The sequence below is a fragment of the Polistes dominula genome, unplaced genomic scaffold (genome assembly GCF_049000335.1).
Source record: "Polistes dominula isolate Pdom_NZ unplaced genomic scaffold, Pdom_raw_medaka contig_31, whole genome shotgun sequence".
Taxonomy (NCBI): Eukaryota; Metazoa; Arthropoda; class Insecta; order Hymenoptera; family Vespidae; genus Polistes; species Polistes dominula.
In genome coordinates, this window is record NW_028300925.1 from 2,346,331 (window position 1) to 2,368,108 (window position 21,778).

The 21,778-nt window shown below is 26.3% G+C and overlaps 1 protein-coding gene across 6 annotated transcripts in view; it reads right to left on the reverse strand.

Moving 5' to 3' along the window:
- The window catches only part of LOC107064664 (uncharacterized), a 183,496-nt gene extending 168,308 nt beyond the window's left edge, over window positions 1–15,188 (reverse strand). For 3 of the 6 annotated variants that reach the window (XM_089171065.1, XM_089171063.1, XM_089171061.1), the window contains exon 1: window positions 4,236–4,308. In XM_089171065.1, the coding sequence (XP_089027191.1) occupies window positions 4,236–4,293 (58 nt within the window). In that variant the 5' untranslated portion in view covers window positions 4,294–4,308. Of the gene's footprint in view, window positions 1–4,235; window positions 4,309–12,421; window positions 12,542–15,037 lie in introns of those variants that run through there. The other 3 variants (XM_089171066.1, XM_089171064.1, XM_089171062.1) reach the window with 2 other exon arrangements.
- Window positions 15,189–21,778: the final 6,590 nt, after the last annotated feature.

Below are 21,778 nucleotides of genomic sequence, written 5' to 3' on the forward strand. Positions count from 1 at the left end.
AAGTTCAAATCTTAGTTGAAGAAAAAATAAAAAATGAATAAATTTTATTATAAAAAAAAAATTATATTGTAAAAAATCCTAAATATATAATGAAATAAATATAAAATAAAATAAAATGAAATAAATATATGTAAAAAAAAATAAAATAAAATAAATAAAATATAAAATAAAATATAAAATAAAATAAAATATAAAATAAAATAAAATAAATAAAATATAAAATAAAATATAAAATAAAATAAAATAAAATAAAAATAAAATTAATATAAAATAAATTAAAATAAATATATGTTAAACTAAAATAAAAATAAAATATAAAATTACATAAATATAATATAAAATAAAATAAAACAAATATAATATAAAATAACTATAAAATAAAATAAATATCTAATAAAGCATAAAATTGTTTAAATAATATATAAAATGCATAAGAATTAGTCCAATGACCAAATGATGGATGAACCTAATTGAGAGACAGGTTTTACGACATCCGGAGATTAACTTTATTCCGGTTGACCTGATATTTTTATTTCTCTCTCTCTCTCTCTCTTTTATACACACATATACATCAAAGTGTTGTATACCTTTGTTTCCGTTCTAGGCTTTAAAAGAAAATTAATTTATTAACCGATAATGACATAACGGCTTTTATAATGACCTCGAAATTCTCGGTAATTAGATGCATCTATCATTTTTGCATCATGCTTCTAAACTTCACGTTCACAAATGGTGAATTCACAATTCTTATTTATTTAATAGTTAAGAATTGTGTTAATTTAAAATCGTATTATATCAAATAATAATAATATCGAAATATTATAATTAATAAATGTTAATTAATCGAAAAAAACTATGTATTGTAATTAAAAGAAAAAAAAACACCGAGTATAAATTCAATGCATCCTTCTTCTTCGAAATCAACCATCAGACTGACCCATTGTCATCTATACAAGAGTTTATTATTGACTGTTGTTCAAATGACTTTCCGAAGGCCACATGAGACAATTTTCATATAATAAACAATAATCGATGAATGCGCATGTACAGAGGATGACAGTGTCAGTTGATCGATGGATTTCAAAAGGGAAAAGATGCATTAACTCACTCTCCATGTTTTTTTTTTTTTAATAACAATTTTAACATTTTTTACGATTAATTAAAGATCATTTCAAATATTGCGATCTCTAGCACTTGAATACGCAATCTGGTGGCTAAATTCAAAATTACAGTAAATAGGTCGAATTGTTACGACACCACGTGGCATCTCTAGCACTTGAATACGCTATCTGGTGGCTAAATTCAAAATTAGAGTAGATAGGTCGAATTGTTACGACGTCACGTGGCATCTCTAGCACTTGAATACGCAATCTGGTGGCTAAATTCAAAATTACAGTAGATAGGTCGAATTGTTACGACGTCACGTGACATCTCTAGCACTTGAATACGCTATCTGGTGGCTAAATTCAAAATTGGATTTGTGAGAGCGTATATATTGATGCATTTTTGTGAGAGCGCATATATACGCCTTTAGCAGTCAAAGGGTTAATGATAGTTAAGTGAAATCAAATGATTTCTTATTTGATATCTATGAAATTTGAAACGAATGATATATAGTATCAAAAATGAAAGTTCCAATGAAGATATCGCTATTTCGCCGTGTCATCTAATCTCTTTTATCTAATCTAATCTAAAAGAATTAAATTGTCATGTAAGGCTCATAAACGGTCGAATAAAACTCGGCTTCCCACGATGTATAATATGGAGGAGCCCGATTAACAAAACTCATTGCGTGTTACACACACCCACCCACCCACATATGGTCGCGGTATTTTTCATTGACCATTTAAAAATATATTATATAGATAAAAATTGAGAAAAGTATTATTGATCAATAACACAAGATATATCGAGACAAATTCACGGTCATAAAGTAATTCTAATATTAGAAAATACGAACGTGTAGTATAATCATTTTGTTATCTATTTATTTAGTTATGGATAGATAATAATTTAATTGATATTAAATTTTGAGCATATTTATAATATTTCATTAATTAATTAATTAATTAATTATATATTATATATAGTTATTGTTATTATAATAAATTTTGTAATCTACCTATTTATGATAAATAATTAATTAATTAATATTAAATCATTAGTATATCAATACTATTACCTTTTATTTACGTTAGTATAATTATATATATATATATATTTTTATTTTATTTTTAATAAAATTAATAATTTAATTTTAAATATTAAATTAATAATTTTAAAATGTTCTTATTTTATTTTTAAACAAAAATATAAGATCAATTGGAAATATTAAAACATAACAGTTTAAATGTGATATATAAGAAAGTATGCTAATTGCAAAAGGTGTTATTAATACTTGATAAATAATTTAGTTTATAATAAAATTAATAATTTATTATTTAGTATTAAATTAATAATTTAAAAATATTCTTATTTTATATAAAAAAAAATTTTAATTAATTGGAAATACTGAAACATAATAATTTAAATGTGATATATAAGAAAGAATGTTCCAATTGCAAAAAAGGTATTAATTAATTACCCTCAATATTTAGAAAAAACAAAAAAAAATAAAAATAAATAAAAGTAAAAGTAAAAGTGTCCTGTATTTTGCATACTTTTTATTTCTTTATATTTTTTTCCTAAACATCAACAATATTGGATGATATTTGTTTAGTTACTCGTGTTTAGTTACTTCTAGTAACTTCTCATTTAGTTACTCGTAAATTATCGAAATATGAGTAAAAAAAAAAAAAAAAAAAATAAAAAACACGAGAATACAATTGCAGTGAAGAAAAGTAGGTTGCGGCACCTCATGAAAAGAGTACAAACGGCGAATGTGATTCGGAGAATATCGTATAATCGCGAACGCGGAAAATCAATGATCGTAGAAAGGCGCGTGGCAACGTTCTCTTTCTCTTTCTCTTTCTCTTTCTCTTTCTCTTTCTCTTTCTCTCTTTCTCTCTTTCTGACACTCTCCTTCAGGTGTTGGTGTTGGGTATAGGCACGTTGCGTCACACAAGTGGAATTAAATCAAATAACCAATTTAAAGGAGCAATGCGATTAAGTCAATGATTTATGATGGCGTTTGTTATAATACGGCTTCCGGTCGTACTTTGGTTTACAGGGGGTGAGGAGAGGGTGAGGGTGAGGGTGGGCGGGTAGTTGTAAGTTTACTTATAGACTTAGAAGTAGAGAATTAGCTGTCGAATCTTTTACAAGCGATTTGTCTACGTGCATAACACATTCCTTTAAGCCTTTCTTACTCGAATCGATAAAATTACTTATATATATATATATACACACATACACATACAAATGTGTGTGTGTGTGTGTGTCTATGTGTGTGTTATTTCACAGGTAATATCAGCAAGTAGAATTTGCACCGAGACGACGAATTGCAGCAACAAACAGCAACAGCAAACAACAGCAGGAGTTTTCATAATTTTTTGTTTTTTGTTTTATTTTTTAACCTTTGCAAAATGAATTTCATTCATTTTCATATACACACGTCCACCAATTAGAAGATAATCGTAGATAAGATAAGATGACAAATAATATAATACACCAGATAACGAAGCAAGTAGAAGAAGAAAGTGTGTGGGTGTTCTAGTCGACGATGCAATTTTGTGATTGTAAAAATCATGTGCTCTGAAAATGCAGCTGATTTTCTGTTTATTTCTTTTTTTTTTTTTTTTTTTTTTATTGTGGCGTGTTGTAAGAGAAAAGCAGCAGCAGGGTGTGCTTTTTAAAGCTCTGGAAGTAAGGAAAGATATCGAATATCTGTTAAATTGTAATCCTGTTGAAGGGATACGCGCAGGCTCACGTCCTGGTTTTTCCTTCGTACACGAAGGTAGAAATTTTGTCGCTGTTGTCGTCGTCGTCGTCGTCATTTTCGTCATTTTCGTCATTTTCGTCATCGTAGATAAAAGCTAAATATTAAAGCATTATTTAATTAAAAAAAAAAAAAAACAGCATAAATAAAAGCATTTTTCAGTGTACAACGAATTTTCTCAGCTGACATGAGCAAAAATGAAAGTAAAATCGAAGAAACGGAAAGGAAAAGGGAAAGAGAAATGGTGAGAGAGAAAGAATAAAAGCAATTTGAGATAAAAAATAAACAAAACAAAAAAAAAAATACAAAAGAGACGATTAGAAATGAAAATGCAGCAGATTGAAAAAAAAAGGTTTACCTCGAACAATGGTTGTAACCGGCCATTGGGAAGACTCGAGCCTCTTACAACACCACATTTTGTTATAACTTTTTTTTTTTTTTTTTTTTATAATAACGAGACACGAATAAAGGTGTGACTGTGACTAAACTTTGTCTACTACTTTTATTATTATTATTATTTTCTTTTTTATATTTATTACTTAACAATAATAATTGTCAACGACGACGTGGATGATGAACAATTACAACACGAGTAAGACGAAGACGACAACGATTGACAAAGACGAGGTGGGAATGACGATGAGACAAACAACGATGAAACGGGGTAGTAGAAAAAGAAAAAAACAACAACAACAGACGTCTAGGATAGAAAAAAAAAAACAAGGGATTCTATTAAATGTCGTCCCTTTTTTCTTCACGAGGAAGGAACTTTAACCCAACTATGTACGATAAACTATTCGGTGGGGTTGTATAAATGGTAAACAAAGAAAACTGACAATAGTTGTATAATAAGTTGTTTAAAACAATCAATAAATATTAATAATAATAATAAATGATGAAACCCCCAAATATTAAAAGACAAAAATTGGTCTATCCTCGCGCAAGGAGTACGGGCTCAGCTCCGAATTGGTCGAAAGAGGGAGCAGCACAGCACAGTGAACTTTCCTCCTCGTCTCGTTTCGTTTCGTTTCGTCTCGTTTCGTTTCGTCTCGTTTCGTCGCGTCGCGACGTACCTCGGCGCCGGCAAATGGCGTCGTCGTCGTCATCGTCGTCGTCGTCGGGAGTTTCAGCAGCAGCACCGGCTGTTTCTCCTATGGTCGATAGACCACGCACGCTCTCCAACCATTGCTGCTGCTTTACCCCGCACTGCTACACCACCACCACCACCACCACCACCAAGTACCACCCACCACCTCTTTTTAAACCTTGTATAGTTTCTATGGGAAACCGAAAGATGGGGTGGTGTTATTTTATAAATTTTTTGTATTTTTTAAATTATTTTGATTATATTGTATATTTATGTTTATATTTATTTATATATATAGTTGTAGGTGTTATAGTATAGAAGGTGGTTGGGTGGTATACATATATTACCTAATATATATTTTTTTTATATATGTTTAGTTGAAATATTATTGTTATATATGTTTATAATATATATATAGTTATTATATAGTTATATATAATATTATAATGCTATATATATAAAAACTATTATTTAATAACTATATATAATAATATAATACTATATATAACTATCATTTAATATAGCTATATATAATATTAAAATACTATATATATAATAGCTATTATATTTAGTTATATAGAATATATATGGGGTGGTATATATATATAGTATTATAGTATAGAAAGATTATAGTATAGGTGATATATATAACACCCTATATATATTCTTTTCTACATATATTAAAATGCAATATATTATAGTTATATATAATTATAAAATATAATTATTATTTAATGAAATAAAATAAATAATTCAACTATATATACTCCACTCAACACCTTCTATTTCTTTTCAATATATGTTCAATTCAAATATTATAACTATATATATAGTTATTAGTATTATAGTATAAAAGGAGGTTGGTTGTATATATATATGGTGGTATATTATATATATGGCACCCAACCTCCAACCTATTTCCTTTCTATCTAATCAGGAATCAACCACTTTCTCCTCCTCATTCTCTCTATATATGTCTTTCTCATTCTTCTTCTTCTTCTTCTTCTTTTCTTCTTTTTCTTTTTCGTCGTCTCGTCACACCCATCCGGTACGAGGATCGCTCTCTAATTTGCCCTGCAAATCGACCTCCTTCTTCTTTACCCACCTTCCCCACCCACCCTCCCTTTTCTCTCTCTCTCTCTCTCTCTCTCTCTCTCTCGATCGATCGATCGATATATTCCAAACGTTTCATCAAACTGATCAAAAGATTATCGATGATATTAACTCTTGTTGTTCCAGATAATCGTGATATTAACATACAATCCATGTTGTTTGCTTAAACATTTATTCAAATCAATTTACTAATCCTTCTGGTTGGTTTAATTAAATTATAAAATAAATTAAATCAAATCTAATCAAATGAATTTTGGGCGAAAATAAAGAATTTTTGAACATTCAATCTTGTAAATGAGAAAATATGCGAGGAGTTTGTCATCGTGGATAAAAATACTATGAAGCAAGGTGAACGCACCCGCGTCCTTTGAGAGAGTCCTTTCATATTCGTTTCTAACCACATTCTGACTATATATACATATATATATAGATATATATGTATGCACTTATGTGCAAGCATTATTCTCCTTCATTCCTACGGTTATCGATTGCACCAAGTTTTAAACGCGTAAAAGACAACTATTGTTTTCACAATATCTACGATAAATAACTCATTTTTTTTTTTTTTATATCTTTTATACTTTCATCGAAAGTTTATAGAAATTCCATGGCGTACAAGTCAGGAAATTAAAATCCTTAGATTATATACGATTTACTTAAAGACACGTATGTATGTATGTATGTATGTATGTATGTATGTATGTAGCACGATCACGAAGTCAATAAGAAACTAATAAATAAAATCAAATGTAAAATAATGTTGAAATGATCGATGTTTAAACAAAATTGATCGAAACTTTTACTTTTTACCTTAATTACGTTTTCACAACAATATATAATACCTCTCTCTCTATGTAATATCTCTTCACCTTTTTATATTATTATTATTATTATTATTATTTATTCATTTCATAATACATTCTCGATTCCCATTATCAATCACGTCATATGACATCATCTAAATCGAAAGATAGATAAAAGAAAAGTAAAAGTCTCCTAGAACTCGTTTATCATTCAAAAAAACACAAAACACAAATGTTTCAAAAATAATAAAATAATTTAAAAAAAAAAAAAATAATCTAGAGAAAAGAAAGTAAAGTAAAAGTAACTAAAGAAAGTTCTTTTTAATCTTGAAAAGTTTGTCATAAAAAAAAAAGAAAATTCAACTTCATGAATTAATGTGCACGTGTGTATGTATGTGTGTGTGTGTGTTTTAGAAGAACATGTTTCACGAATTCACAAATTCTAAAATGAAAAGACAACACACACACACACACATACAAAGAGACACATATACATACACTTAAGAAAAGAGAAAGAAGATGAGAATCTAAATATAGCGAAGTAGAAGAAGAAGAAGAAGAAGAAGAAGCGCATAGTTTCGCAAAGGAATTTCCAAGACTCCTCGAAGGCAACAGAAAATGCAGAAGCAAATGCAAAAGCAAATGCAAAAGCAAATGCAGTTAGTGCAAGCACGATAAAAGCACCCATATGGTAAAAGAAATAATTCTTGTATCCGATCCAATCCTTGTGCATATTTTTCGTGCCCTGCTACCGAACACGCGTTGGAAGATTCGCGATATGCGGAAGGAAGAATAACTAACACATACATACATAAAAACACACACACACACACACACACACATACTCATACTCATACTCATACAACAAGGCAAAATTAACGCACTGGCGAGTTCACGTTAATTCCTCGAACACGTCACGGATCGATCGCATAAGAGCGAACACACACACACACATATATATAGATGGATAGATAGATGCATACAGACAGACTGAAAGACAGACAGACACGAGAAGTTTTTCTATTCCTTATATTCTAGCTAGACTACTAGATACGAACATTATCGTGTTTATTATCGCACGTTTATCGTTAGACAACCATCAGGATAATAACAAACGAATATTAACTACTTCCCTTTTTCTATGAAAAATAAAACTAGAAGAGAATTCATCATTAACGTTGTTTTTTTACTATTATATTAATCTTCTCTAGGAAATATAGGATAAATTTTTAAAATATTTTTATTATTTCATTTTGATTTTATGGAATTTTAAAGTTGTTATTCATTTCATTTGGTAAATTTGTTTAAAATGATAATTTAATGTTGTTTTTTTCTCTTTTTTACACTTTCCTATATATATAAAATGTAAAAATTATAAAATAATTATAAATATAAAAAAAAAATAAAATAAAATATAAAATATAAAATAAAATAATAAATATAAAATAAAATATAAAATAAGATAATAAATATAAAATATAAAATATAAAATAAAATAAAATATAAAATAAAATAAAATATAAAATAAAATAATAAAGATAAAAAAATAAATATAAAATAATATAATAAAATAAAAAATAAAATAATAAAAATAATATAATAATAAAATTATATATATAATATAAAAATTAAATTTTTATAATAAATATATATATATATATATATATTTCTATGTACAAATAATTTAAAAAAAAAAAAAGAAATAAACAATTATATCAATCTGCAAATCAACAACATTCCATAAATAATCAAAGTAAAAAAAAAAAAACATTGACACAGAGTAGTAAGATTAAATTTTAAATTGAAGTGAGGAGAAAAAAAACAAAACCAGAAGATAATCGATTTGATCGATATCGATTTAGATTAAAAAGTAAAGAAAAATAAAAAAAATAAAAATAAAAATAAAAATAAAAATGAAAGCAATAATCATCCGATAGACTAAAAATCATTTCGAACAATTTCTACGCTCTCCCCATAAATTATCATTAATGGTAAAAAGCCGTGAGAAATGGGCGAGCTGTATGTCTCTCTTTTCTTTTTCTTTTTTTCTTTTCGATACAACCGATAATCGATATACAACACGTATGTATACATACATATATACATACATACATACATACATATATACATAACTACAATTCCACAAAGTTATTACTCATCGAACCGTATCCGACACTCGCTTCCGTGGAATTTCTCACCCTGCCAGAAAATCTAGATAATGACGAACGATAAGAGAAGAATTGATCCGACAAGGGCCCCATTATTAATGAACACAATGTTCATCACCATGTTCTCTACGTAATTCTTCTAATTATTTATTAAAACATACTCTTCTAGTATAATGAAATTGATTATTAATACAATCGTGTTAAAATACTTCGGAATAATATTAAAATAAAATCATGAAATAAAATATGAAATATTAATAAAATCAAATGAAAAATTGATCATTAATTAAAGTATTAAATAAAACAATTAATTTGAATGAAAAGTAATTTTATAATTATTAATTAAGCATTACTCTCTCTCTCTCTCTCTCTCTCTCTCTCTCTCTCTCTCCCCCTTTCTGATAGATCTCATTAGTATCTAGATAAAATAAATTCATTAAAAATTAGAGACCAAAAATAAAAAAAAATAAAAGACAAATTTTAATTATTTCTAGGTTTCAAATGTAACACATCTTGTTAATGTGTAATTTTTAAATACTACATTTTTTTTTTTTAATAAATAAATATTTAATAATATTTTTAATATAATTTATAATATAAACATCTTATAATATATATATATATATATTGTAATATTTATATTATAAATAATAAATTGAATATAAATATAAATTTTATATAATATTTAATAGAAATATGTTATTTAATTTTTTTATAGAAATATTGTGTTATATATAAAATATAAAATATTATTTATTTATATATTATAAATATATATATATAAATATAATTTAGAACAAATTTCTAATATTTTATTAGAAAATAAAAATATTAAATTTATATAATTTTAAATAAATATTTATTAATATTTAATATAATTTATAATATAAATATTTTATTTATATATATATATATTATTTTGTTATATTATAAAATGAATATATTTTAATATAATATATAAATATATTGTAATAATTATAATATAAATAATAAATTAAATATAAATATGTTATTTAATTTTTTTTTTATATAAATATTGTATCATATATAAAATATAAAATATTATTTATTTATATATTATAATTATAATTAAGAACAAATTTCTAATATTTTATTATAAAATAAAAATACAAAATTTATATAACTGAATTATATAAAATAAAAAAATTTCAATATAAATATAAAAATAATATTTAATAAATAAAAAAAAAAAAACAGAAAACAACATTAGTCACCTCCGACTACTTACTCAAAATATTTTTAAAAAGAAAGAAAGAAAAAAAAAACCCATTTTAAAATTGCCATAAACCAAACATTTGTGTTCCTACAATCCTCCTAATCCTCCTAAATGTAATATACATATATATACTGTATTGTACCTAATACATATGCATAGAGATAACGTGTGTACTAATAAACTTCACATAGAGATTAGATAGACACTACTAGAGCGTAATAATCGTTTTCGTGGTTGCCTCTATCAAAGACCAAAGAGAATAGAACATTTTTTTGCTCAAGCGCACCTTGAAAAGGCCTCTCTTCATAGAATGTTTCACATGAGGTTTGGTAACGTTCCGGAATGAACCTAAAGCAAAAGAAGGAACTCGTTGAAAGCTGCAGCAGCAGCAGCAGCAACAGCAGTAACAGCAACAGCAACAGCAAAAGCAAAAGCAACACCAACGGTTGTTGAACACGCAGCCAACTTGGCTATTTTCGCACGAGGCCTTTTCAGGACGCAGCCGACTGCATTCCTTTCGGCGTCCGCGAAACGATCTTGCTATTCGAAAATTTTTGTTTTTTTTATTTGATTTTTTTATTTTTTTTTTTATTTTTATCCGCATTAACTTCTTTCTTTCTTTCTTTCTTAAGGATTGTAAGAGAAGAATATCGAAGAAAATTTAATGCAACACCATAATCGAAATACTATAGAATCATTGACAAGTGTTACTTAAATCTTAATTTAACACAATGTAATTTTATAATTTGAAAATGACCAATTGAAGAACTAAATAATATTTAATAACAGAATAACGTAGGTTAACATATAAATATATTATATTATATTTTATAATATATTTAGATAATAATATTATTAAGATATTTAATAATATTTAATTATTAAATATATATTTATTAGGTTTATGTTAATTTATTTGTATTAATTTAATATTATAATATTATTATATAGATATGTTATAATATTAAAAATTGTAAATAATTAAATATTATTATTAAATATTATTTATTATATTTATATTAATTTAGTTTTATCAATTTAATAATTAAATATTTACGTAATTATAAATATTAAAAAATAAAAAAAAAGATTTATTACACAATATTATATTATATTAATTTAATATTATATTAATTAATATAACAAATATTAATAATATTATTATATAAATATGTTATGATATTAAAAATTTTTAATTAATTATTAAATTAATATTAAATTAATATTAACGTGATTTTAAATAATTAAATATTATATATATATATATATATATATATATATATATATATATATATATATATATATATATATATATATAAAATATATTTATTATATTTATATTAACTTATTTTTATATTAATTTAATCTAATAAATATTTATTTTATTATATTAAAAAAATAAATAATAAAAAATATTTATTATACAATATTTATATTAATTTAATATTATATTTAATATAATATTAAAAATATATAAAAAAATATATAAATATAATAAAATATAAATATATATATAATAAAAATATATTTATAATATAATATTAAATTAATACTTCAATAAAAATTCAAATACAACTGTACATAAATGTAATCAATATAAAACCTAAAAAAAAAAATTGAGTGAGATAAAATTCCCTTTGTTTTTTTTTATTTCAATTGAAATAACTATTAACTAAATTTATTTTTTTTTTTTTTTTGAATGAATGAATGAAAAAACGTCCAAGCTCATATAAAAAATCATTCGGACTCGTTTTTTCGCATTGTCGGTTGTTCAAACTTTTCCTCCTACACTCGTTCAAGTCAATTAGTATCTTCGTACAAAACGATACATATCTATCTATCTATCTATCTATATATATATATATATATATACATATGACTATTGCGCAACAAAATCGAATGAAATAAGCTTAGTTAACTTTAAACGACATTTCACATGAACGATAAACCACATCATACATACATACATGATACATTAATTTATCGTGATAATAAAATCACGAATAATGCATACCACGAAAAGATGGGGTAGATAGGGTTGGGGAGGGGAGGGGAGGGAGGGGATAAATGTGTGTGTGGTTGATGAGAGAAAAGAGAACACAAGTTAAATTAAAACAAAAAATGACGTCTTCATACCTAAATTCAGTTTTCCGTGTTCGGCAAACATAGCAATCGCCATTCTGATTAGAACAGTATTCCATCCAAGGTCGAGTGGTTAACTTCGTTTCACACGAATTAGAAATCCTTTTATTTTTCCTACGTGTGGTACGATAGAACTATTCGACGAATTTTTTTTTATAGATGAGACACGATTCTTTATATATATATATTCAGAATGAGAGTGAGGGTGGGAGGGAGAGAGGAAAAAAAGAGGAAATTACAAAATAGCTCGAATATTTGTACACGAAGTGAGTAAACACATATATATATATATAAATGATGAATCACCAAGTTGGATTAAAATTATTAAAGTGCACGAGGAACGATATGTTACGTCAAAATGTAATATCCCAAAAAGAGAATGAGAGAAAGTAAAAGAGAGACAGAGAGAATGAGAGAATTAATTGTCCGTCATTTCAATTTTCACTGATATAATGTATTGTTGAAAACGCATACCGAGATTAAAAAGGTTGAAGTTCAAAATGAATGAAACGAATGAATTAATGAAAAATATCATTGATCTGTGTGTGATTGATTGATTAAATAATTAAAAAATTATTTTTAATGATGAATACGCATATTATATTAGGTCGTTTCAAAAATTTATACATAAAATATTGAAAAATATTGAATACATGTGTATTTAATATTATAAAGACAACAAATAAAAAATATAATATAAATATAATATATTCAAAAATAATATTCATATAATATTCAAAAATAATATTCATATAATATTCAAAAATAATATTCATGTAATATTCAAAAATAATATTCATATACTATTCAAAAATAATATTCATGTAATATTCAAAAATAATATTCATATAATATTCAAAAATAATATAAATATAATATTCAAAAATAATATTCATATAATATTCAAAAATAATATAAATATAATATTCAAAAATAATATTCATATAATATTCAAAAATAATATTCATATACTATTCAAAAATAATATAAATATAATATTCAAAAATAATATTCATGTAATATTCAAAAATAATGTTCATATACTATTCAAAAATAATATTCATATAATATTCAAAAATAATATAAATATAATATTCAAAAATAATATTCATATAATATTCAAAAATAATATAAATATAATATTCAAAAATAATATTCTATAAAAGGTAAATTACAATCTATATAATAATAATTATAATAATTATGGAATAATATTATATAAAAAAAAATAAAATAAAATAGAATTAATACATTATTTAGTAAAATAAAATAAAATACAAAAAAATATATATATATTGCATACACATGCAATATTGTTTAAATTAACACCAAAAAAATGAATAAATTTTCAAGACGACCTAACATTTGTTCAATTATAATATATATAATAATAATTATTATTATTATAATAATATTATATAAAAAAATAAAATAGAATAGAATTAATACATTATTTAGTAAAATAAAATAAAATACAAAACAAAATATATATTACACATGCAACATTGTTTAAATTGTCACCAAAATAAGTGAATACATTTTCAAGACAACCTAATATTTGTTCAATTAAATTCAAACGAGTAATATTATCAATAAATTCCGATTTAAATGCATTCTAATCTATCTATCTGTTTTTAAATTAAATTCGATAAAAATTCCAATGAAAAATTTGTTCTCATTTTGCGTTACTGGGTGTCTGTGTTTTTTCTATTTTTTTTTTTTTTTTTTTGTTACATTTCTTCTTTTTATTATCAAGATAACGACAGGTTGTGTTCTTAGCGTGACTCTTGTTGTAACCTTAATAATATGGAGAGTTAAATTAACAGTAAAATTCTTCAATAATTTTCTGGTTACGTGTTATATAGTTTTGAAAAAAAAAAAAAGAAAAAATAAAAAAAAAAAAATAAGAATTTGCATTCGTTTTCGCATAATTACCTGGTTAACGTGTTACAACGTGTGACACACGCTAACTTCTTCCACACTTGACGACAACTTTCGTGATCGAATCATTTATGGAAATATATATATATATATATATATACATAAAACAGAGAGCTTAAACAGAGATAGATAAATACAAATAAATCGGGGCACGTGTTATAGATTTGGGTTTTTTTTTTTTTTTTTTTATTCCTTTTGTTTGTTTCAATTTCAATTGGTCGAGAAAAAATTAAAATATGAAAATAAATGTAAGTCAACGTTTCACGAATAAAAACATTAATTTAAATCTATCTAATAATTCTCTCATTCTGTCAAAAAAAAACTTTCTCATAATTTGTTTTCACAATTTTATTTCGCATAATAATAAAAAAAAAAAAACAACAAAAATTTCCTCTTTTCCCCCCTCTTCCACCCCTTTCCACACAAATTTTTCCTCTAACAACAACCACATAAACTAATATTTTATTTACGTACTATAATAAAAAAATAAACAAAATAATAATATAATAAACAACCTTAGAACTCACGTTTCAAGTAGTAAAAAAAAAAAAAAAAAAAAAAAAAATATGATAAAATAGAAACACGATAATAAAAAAGTAAAAAACTAAAAAAAAAAAAAAACAAAATCCAAAATCAAAGTAACGTAAGAGACAATATAAATACACATACACACACTCAGAGAGATACACACAACACAACACTATAAAAACAACAAAAAAGTATGCCCGTCGTCCTTGACTTTCCCGTAGAAAAGGCACGACTGAGGAATAGTAGTGCAGTTGATGAGATCGTTTGGGTTCCAAGGGAAAATCGTGCGACACACACCCGCGAACCAACTACTTGCGTTCTACGTCTGCGTCGAACGGATGAGGGAGAGGAAGAGAACCTCACTCACATACCACCGCCTTTACGATGAATCAGTCCTACCTACCTACCTCCCTGTCTCCCTCCCTCCCCTCCCCCCTCCTCCACACACCCCTCCACCCCACCACACCCCACCCAACACCTCACTTCTACCTTATCCACCTTTTCCCTTTCCTTTACCCTGCTAGTAACCACCAGCCCCCTCCTACCGTCCTTCTTCTTATCGTTTTACTCTTTCAACCCCCTTCTCTTCTTTATTTTCGCACACATATTATATTCCTTTAACAGTTGACGCAGTCGCGTACTTTCTTTCATTGCAAATACTAGAGAGAGAGAAAGAGAGAGAGTGAGAGTGTGTGTGTGTGTGAGAGAGAGAGAGAGTAGAAGAGAATAGAATAGAAGAGAATAGAAAAGAAGAAAGACTTTTTATTATATCGTTGTATTACTGCAATGATGTCATCTGGTTGTTCTAAGTTTTCTCTTTTAGTAATATTAATTAGAAAGAAAATTTTACAGAAGTAGATTAATAATTGTTGATTATACGAGTGAATAGGTAAGATTAGATATGACGGAGGTATCTAGTGTTCTAGATTCAATGTTTTAATTATGATAATTGAAAGCGACCGATAAAGTAAGTGTAAAGTTTAAAGAAATGATTTTAGAATTTATATATTATCGAAATTATTATTATTATTATTATTATTATTGTCAGTTATGTGTAGGATGTTTTTATGATTTATAATGATAAAAAGAAAAGGTTCGTATAAATGTAGATTCTGTAAATGATTTGTTTTTGAATTATATAGTCGGTTAAAGATTTTTCTTTTTCCTACCACGTGTTTTGGTTTTTGATCACAAGGGTGTTGTACTGAATTAAAGGTAATTTATAAATGTTTCAATCAAATTTAAATAAATATAATTATTAATTTTATATTAACGTTAAATTAATATAAAATTATATTTTATATAATTATATATATAAATTAGTTATTATTATATATTAATTTATTATTAATTATATATTATATTATATATATTATTGGAACTACTACTACAATACTATTGGAACTACAATACTATATAATAACAATAACAAAACTACTATATATATATATATATATATATATATATATATATATATATATATATATATATATTTACTATTTAATAATTAATAATTAATTAAATAATAATAATAATTAATTTAATTTTTATTATACTATATAATATAATATATAGTAATATATACTATATATATAATATAATAGTAGTATATGTAATATAGTAATAAAATATAGTAGTATAAATAAAATACTATATATATATATATATATATTATATAGGATAATTAGTATAATATAGTATAGTATAATATAATATAATAATATAGTATAATATAGTATAATATATATATATATATATATATATATATTATATAGATTGTAGTTCCAATAGTATTGTAGTAGTAGTTCCAATATATATAATATATAATTAATAATAAATTAAAATATATAATAATAACTAATTGTTTTTATTATTAATATTAAATAAGTAATATTTTTGATAATAACAATAGTTTTATATTTTTTAAATTTAATATGATTACTCATATATATATAGAAAATAATTGTGAGACATTGTAGAATCGTATTTTTACGAAATTTTTTTTTTTTTTTTTTTTATATAAAATTAAATACAAAGTCACAAATATAAACTTACAAAGAAATAAAGTACTGTACTGTTTTATCTTTGAGAGCAAAAAATAAATGAGAAAATCTTGAACTGACTGTAACTTGAAAACAAAGCGATTCTAGACCTAGATTTAAATGAACCTCTTCTTTTCCATTATCTTTATTATAGTAATATATATATATATCAGTGGAATTTAACTAGAAACACTTCCCAAAGAACATTCTAAATATTCATATATTTATAAAAAAAATAAAAATTTCATAATTTCACGAACAAAATTATAAATTATAATATTAACTTCATATTCGTATGTATTCTAACGAATATAATCAAAAGTTTATTGAAAGAAATAACTTTAATCAATGATAACATTTACAAATGTGTAAATCTTATTCTAAATCATACGTAAGGTGATAGGTAAAGGTCTACCTGCACGACTTTTAACATCTCAAAATTAAAAACCTTTACATCTAATGTTAAATATATTGAAGTATTCGAAATAACTGTGATCGATCGCACGTCTCTCATAAAAAAATTCTCATTTACTATGAATAAATAAATATTTATAATAATATTTTTAACCGTTTGAGTGTGGGGCGCTTTTATCCTATCCCAAAAATGCGGAAAAGTGCTCATGGAATTTGTGCAACAAAACACACTCATGTCATAAATGAGAATAATAAGAAAAAAAAACATTTTTCTTAAGTAAAAATTACTTTTGTTTTTTTTATATATATATATATAATATAATTAGAGTTAATTATAACCATTTTTATTATTTCAAAAAAAATAAATAACTACGCATTTCATTCCGCAATGTTTAGCATATGCATAAAAAAAAAAAAAGAAAATTCTTCCACACTCAAACGGTTAAATAATGAGACTGAATTAATAAATAAAACGTTAAAAGAACAAAGTCAGATCTAACTACCTGACATCCAACTGAGATAACTGTTGACGAATGAAATCATACGTACGTTACTAACGACTTGTGTCTAGTATATAAATGTGTTAAGATAATCACATGAGATAGAATATTTATGATAAAGAAAAACAAAATAGAATAAAATAGAAAAATATTAACAAAATTTAATAATTAGTCTTGTTTTAAGCAATGTTTTTCACAGTACAAATAATGTAAACAAATTATAAACGATTTCTAGGTCAGTGTTCCAACTATTGTTAGATACCTTATGATAGAAAAAATAAAACTAGAGAGAGAGAGAGAGAGAGAGAGAGAGAGATAAAGAGAGAAAGAGAGATAGAGAGAGAAAGAGAGAGAATGATCTCCCACACCGGAACCGAGCATTTAGGGTTCGACGAAACGATCGTGTGTATAATCTGGTTCGATCTAAAAAAAAAAAAAAAATAAAAATAAAAATAGAAATAAAAGAAACTTTCCTAATGCGATTTCATCGAGTCCAATTTTTCGAATTATTTCAAAAATTAAATCATTTTTGTATGTTCAGTCAAAAGTCATCTAACATTTTTGTTTCTTTTTATGAAGTAGTATGGAAGAAGTATGGAATTTACTAGCTATTTTATTTCATATTATAATAAAACATTAAACGTGTGTTAAAAAAAAAAATATTAACAAATGGTATACTTTGTTAAGCTTGATTTTTTTTTCTTCTATTAAAAATTGATTATCTAGGTTTCATTTGAACACATCTTGTAATCGTGTGTAATTTTTAAATATTAGATTTTTTTTTGTTTAATTAAATATATATTTTTAATAATATTTAATATAATTTATAATATAAATATTTTAATATTTGTATTTTTATATATTTTATAATATATTATAATACTTATAATATATATATATATATTATAAGTATTATAAATCAAATAATAGTATAAATGTTAGTTAATGAATTTGGACTAAAAATAAAAAAGGGAAATCATGTCGAAGAAAGAAATGATGAAACAATGACAACAACGAAGAAGAAAAAAAACTTATGTAACAATGTTATAATAATTAGCACATATGCATAAAAGAAGAACGTATGTTACGTATAGAGAGAAAGAGAGAGAGAGAGACAGAGATACGGGTTATGGTATAATTGATAGATGCATCGTGTCGGCTTATATTGACCTCACTCCCACGCGAGTTCACATTGTGTTGTAAACGAAAACAAAAATATTCTTTCTACAGATAAACATATATACCCCGTGGTGACTTATAAAAGATCTACGAATCACGGTACATTGTCGTATTATGTTGCAAGACAAAGGTAAAATAACTAAAAAAAAAAAAAAAAAAAAAAAAAAACAACCATTCACTTGGTTTTTATATAGGGTGTGTTGTAAAAATTTATCTGCAACATCAAAGCACAAAGTAATGTCCAATTTTTATTCGTTCGATTGCAAAATCTATAAAAACGCGCGATAATATAAAAAAGAAAAAGAGATTCGTGATTTAATGATCTAAAATAAAATAATAATAATAATAATAGAAGGAATGGAATCGATATAACAAAAGGCATCGTATGAAAATCCGTAATTCGTTGAAAAATATTCGAAATATCGAGTCACGCGAATGATGGGTGTGCCATTGGATGTTAACGTGGAATTTGTTAGGATCATTTGAGATAACAAGTTATAAATGAACAATTCTTTTACTTTTAATTGTTTAAAGAGGAACAACGTGTAGAAAGTATTCGTACATAACTAGATCGTATCGCAAGTGACACGAGAGAGAAAGAGAGAGAGAGAAAGAGAGAAAAATAGATGAAAAAAAAGCTCTATGGAATCGAAACGCATTCTGCGAACTATAAATAAGACTCGAGGACCGATAGACCAATGCGTTTGGAGGAAGAAAATGTTGAGGGCAGCATTCGAGACGTGTGTTTAGAGTACGATCTTAATAGTCTTGAAGAAAACGTTAACCGTATATATATATATATATATAATACTAGTGCAAGAGAGTTAAATGATCGTATAAATTGTACTTAGAATTTAGGTTAATAAGTATGTATATGTACGCTTATACATGTATACTAAATGTAGAAATACGATTAAGAATGGGAACGAAAGAGTTTAATTTTCTTCTCGCTTTAAAAGATGCACTCGTTCGTTCGGTGCATCGCATGTTGCGGTTCGATCTAATTCCTAGTAGCAACAACAGTAGCAGTAGCAGTAGCAGTAACAGTAGCAGCACCAGGTATCACAGGTAGAATAAGTTATCAGTAACAACAGCAGTATTAGAAGCATGCTGTCTGTCGTTGAAAGTAGCGCGTTAACGAATCTTAGCGGATACTACTACTACTACTACTACAACACACCGGGATGCACCGTATGTCTTTTAAAGAGAAATTATGTAGATCATCTCATATAGATATATATATATATATATGTATACACATATATATAGATGTATCTTGAACTGATGGGGAAATTCGCGTGGATGGAGATAACGGTAAACGGTAATATACTTTCTTTGGGTTTTATGTTCTCGAGAATCGCAAGGCCGTAGACGCACGACCTTAACGACGACACGCGACGTGCACGTCGCGCTTCGAATGTAACACGGGAGTGGGATCGAGAAATAGAATAGGACGATAGGGGAAAGAGAGGAAAAAGGAAAAAAAGAATAAAAAAGAGAAAGAAAAAGAAACGGACGAGTCGACTGCATCTACGTGTCCATCCGTCCGTCCGTTGTCTTCGTTGTATTCGTCGTGTCATTGTCACGCGAAGAAGAAGGATGCATATTACAACGTGTGCTTTCGGTCTGTCAAAAAGTTAACCCTCGTTCCCTCTTCCTTCCACCACCATCATTTCTATTTCATTCTCGACATCGTCCTCGTTGTCGTCATCGACGAAGAGTCAACGAAAACGACAACGACGACGAAGACGACGACGACGACGACGACGACGATGTTGCACCGACGGTCACGCCTTCAACGGTGTATCGCTGATCGACGTTCGTACAGGGAAAAAAAAAAACTTCGAAATAAGAAGAAGAAATGAAGAAAAATAATATATATATATATATATATATATATATATATATATATATATATATATATATATAAATATTTGAAATGAAAACAAGTTAATTAAACAACATTGAATATTCGTTCGTATTTTCATTAGCACGCACGCACGCAATTTGTGGTTGTAATATTTTGTCTCGATCTGACCGTTATCTATCTTTATTATTTCGACAGGCACTCTCCGGCGAGCTGCACGACCTGCAGATGGCGTGGATCCTTTCGTAGCTTTCGCATAATCCATCGCAAACGGGAAAACAAGTGTACGAGCATTGTCGATCGTACGCGCCACCTTAGCTCGTCATCGCGTTTAATGACAAAGATTTAGCCTTATAAGTACCTCGTTTGTCGATGAGCTCCGAAATCTCCTCCTTGTTGTCGGCCATCTTAGCACCAGTCACTGGTCACAATGCACGCTGGGTAAAAACAAACGAGCAGCACTGAGAGGCGCGTCGACGGTAGCGCCTCTATCTCCTGTTACTTGTATTCGTGAATGTAGATACCGTGGCGCCACAAGCGGCACTACTCGTTACTACTGATGACGTTGTCGTTGCCCGTAACTTTCCCCTTCTCTCCGTCCCTCTTTCCCATTCTATCTCGCGCTCTATCCCCTCCCCCAATCCCCCAATACGTGAGAATAAAACATACTCGCAGCGCGAACTTCACCTCATTATTATTATTATTATTATTATTATTAATTTGTATTTGGAACTTGAAAGTTCATTGCCGCAAATTTACCTGTATCCCACCAGTGTATCTGTTCCTAATCATGACTCGTAACCTATTTCCTTAAAATCTCTCCTAATATTGTCCTCCCATCTACGTCTTGGTCTACCCAGTGGTCTTTTTCCATTCGGAG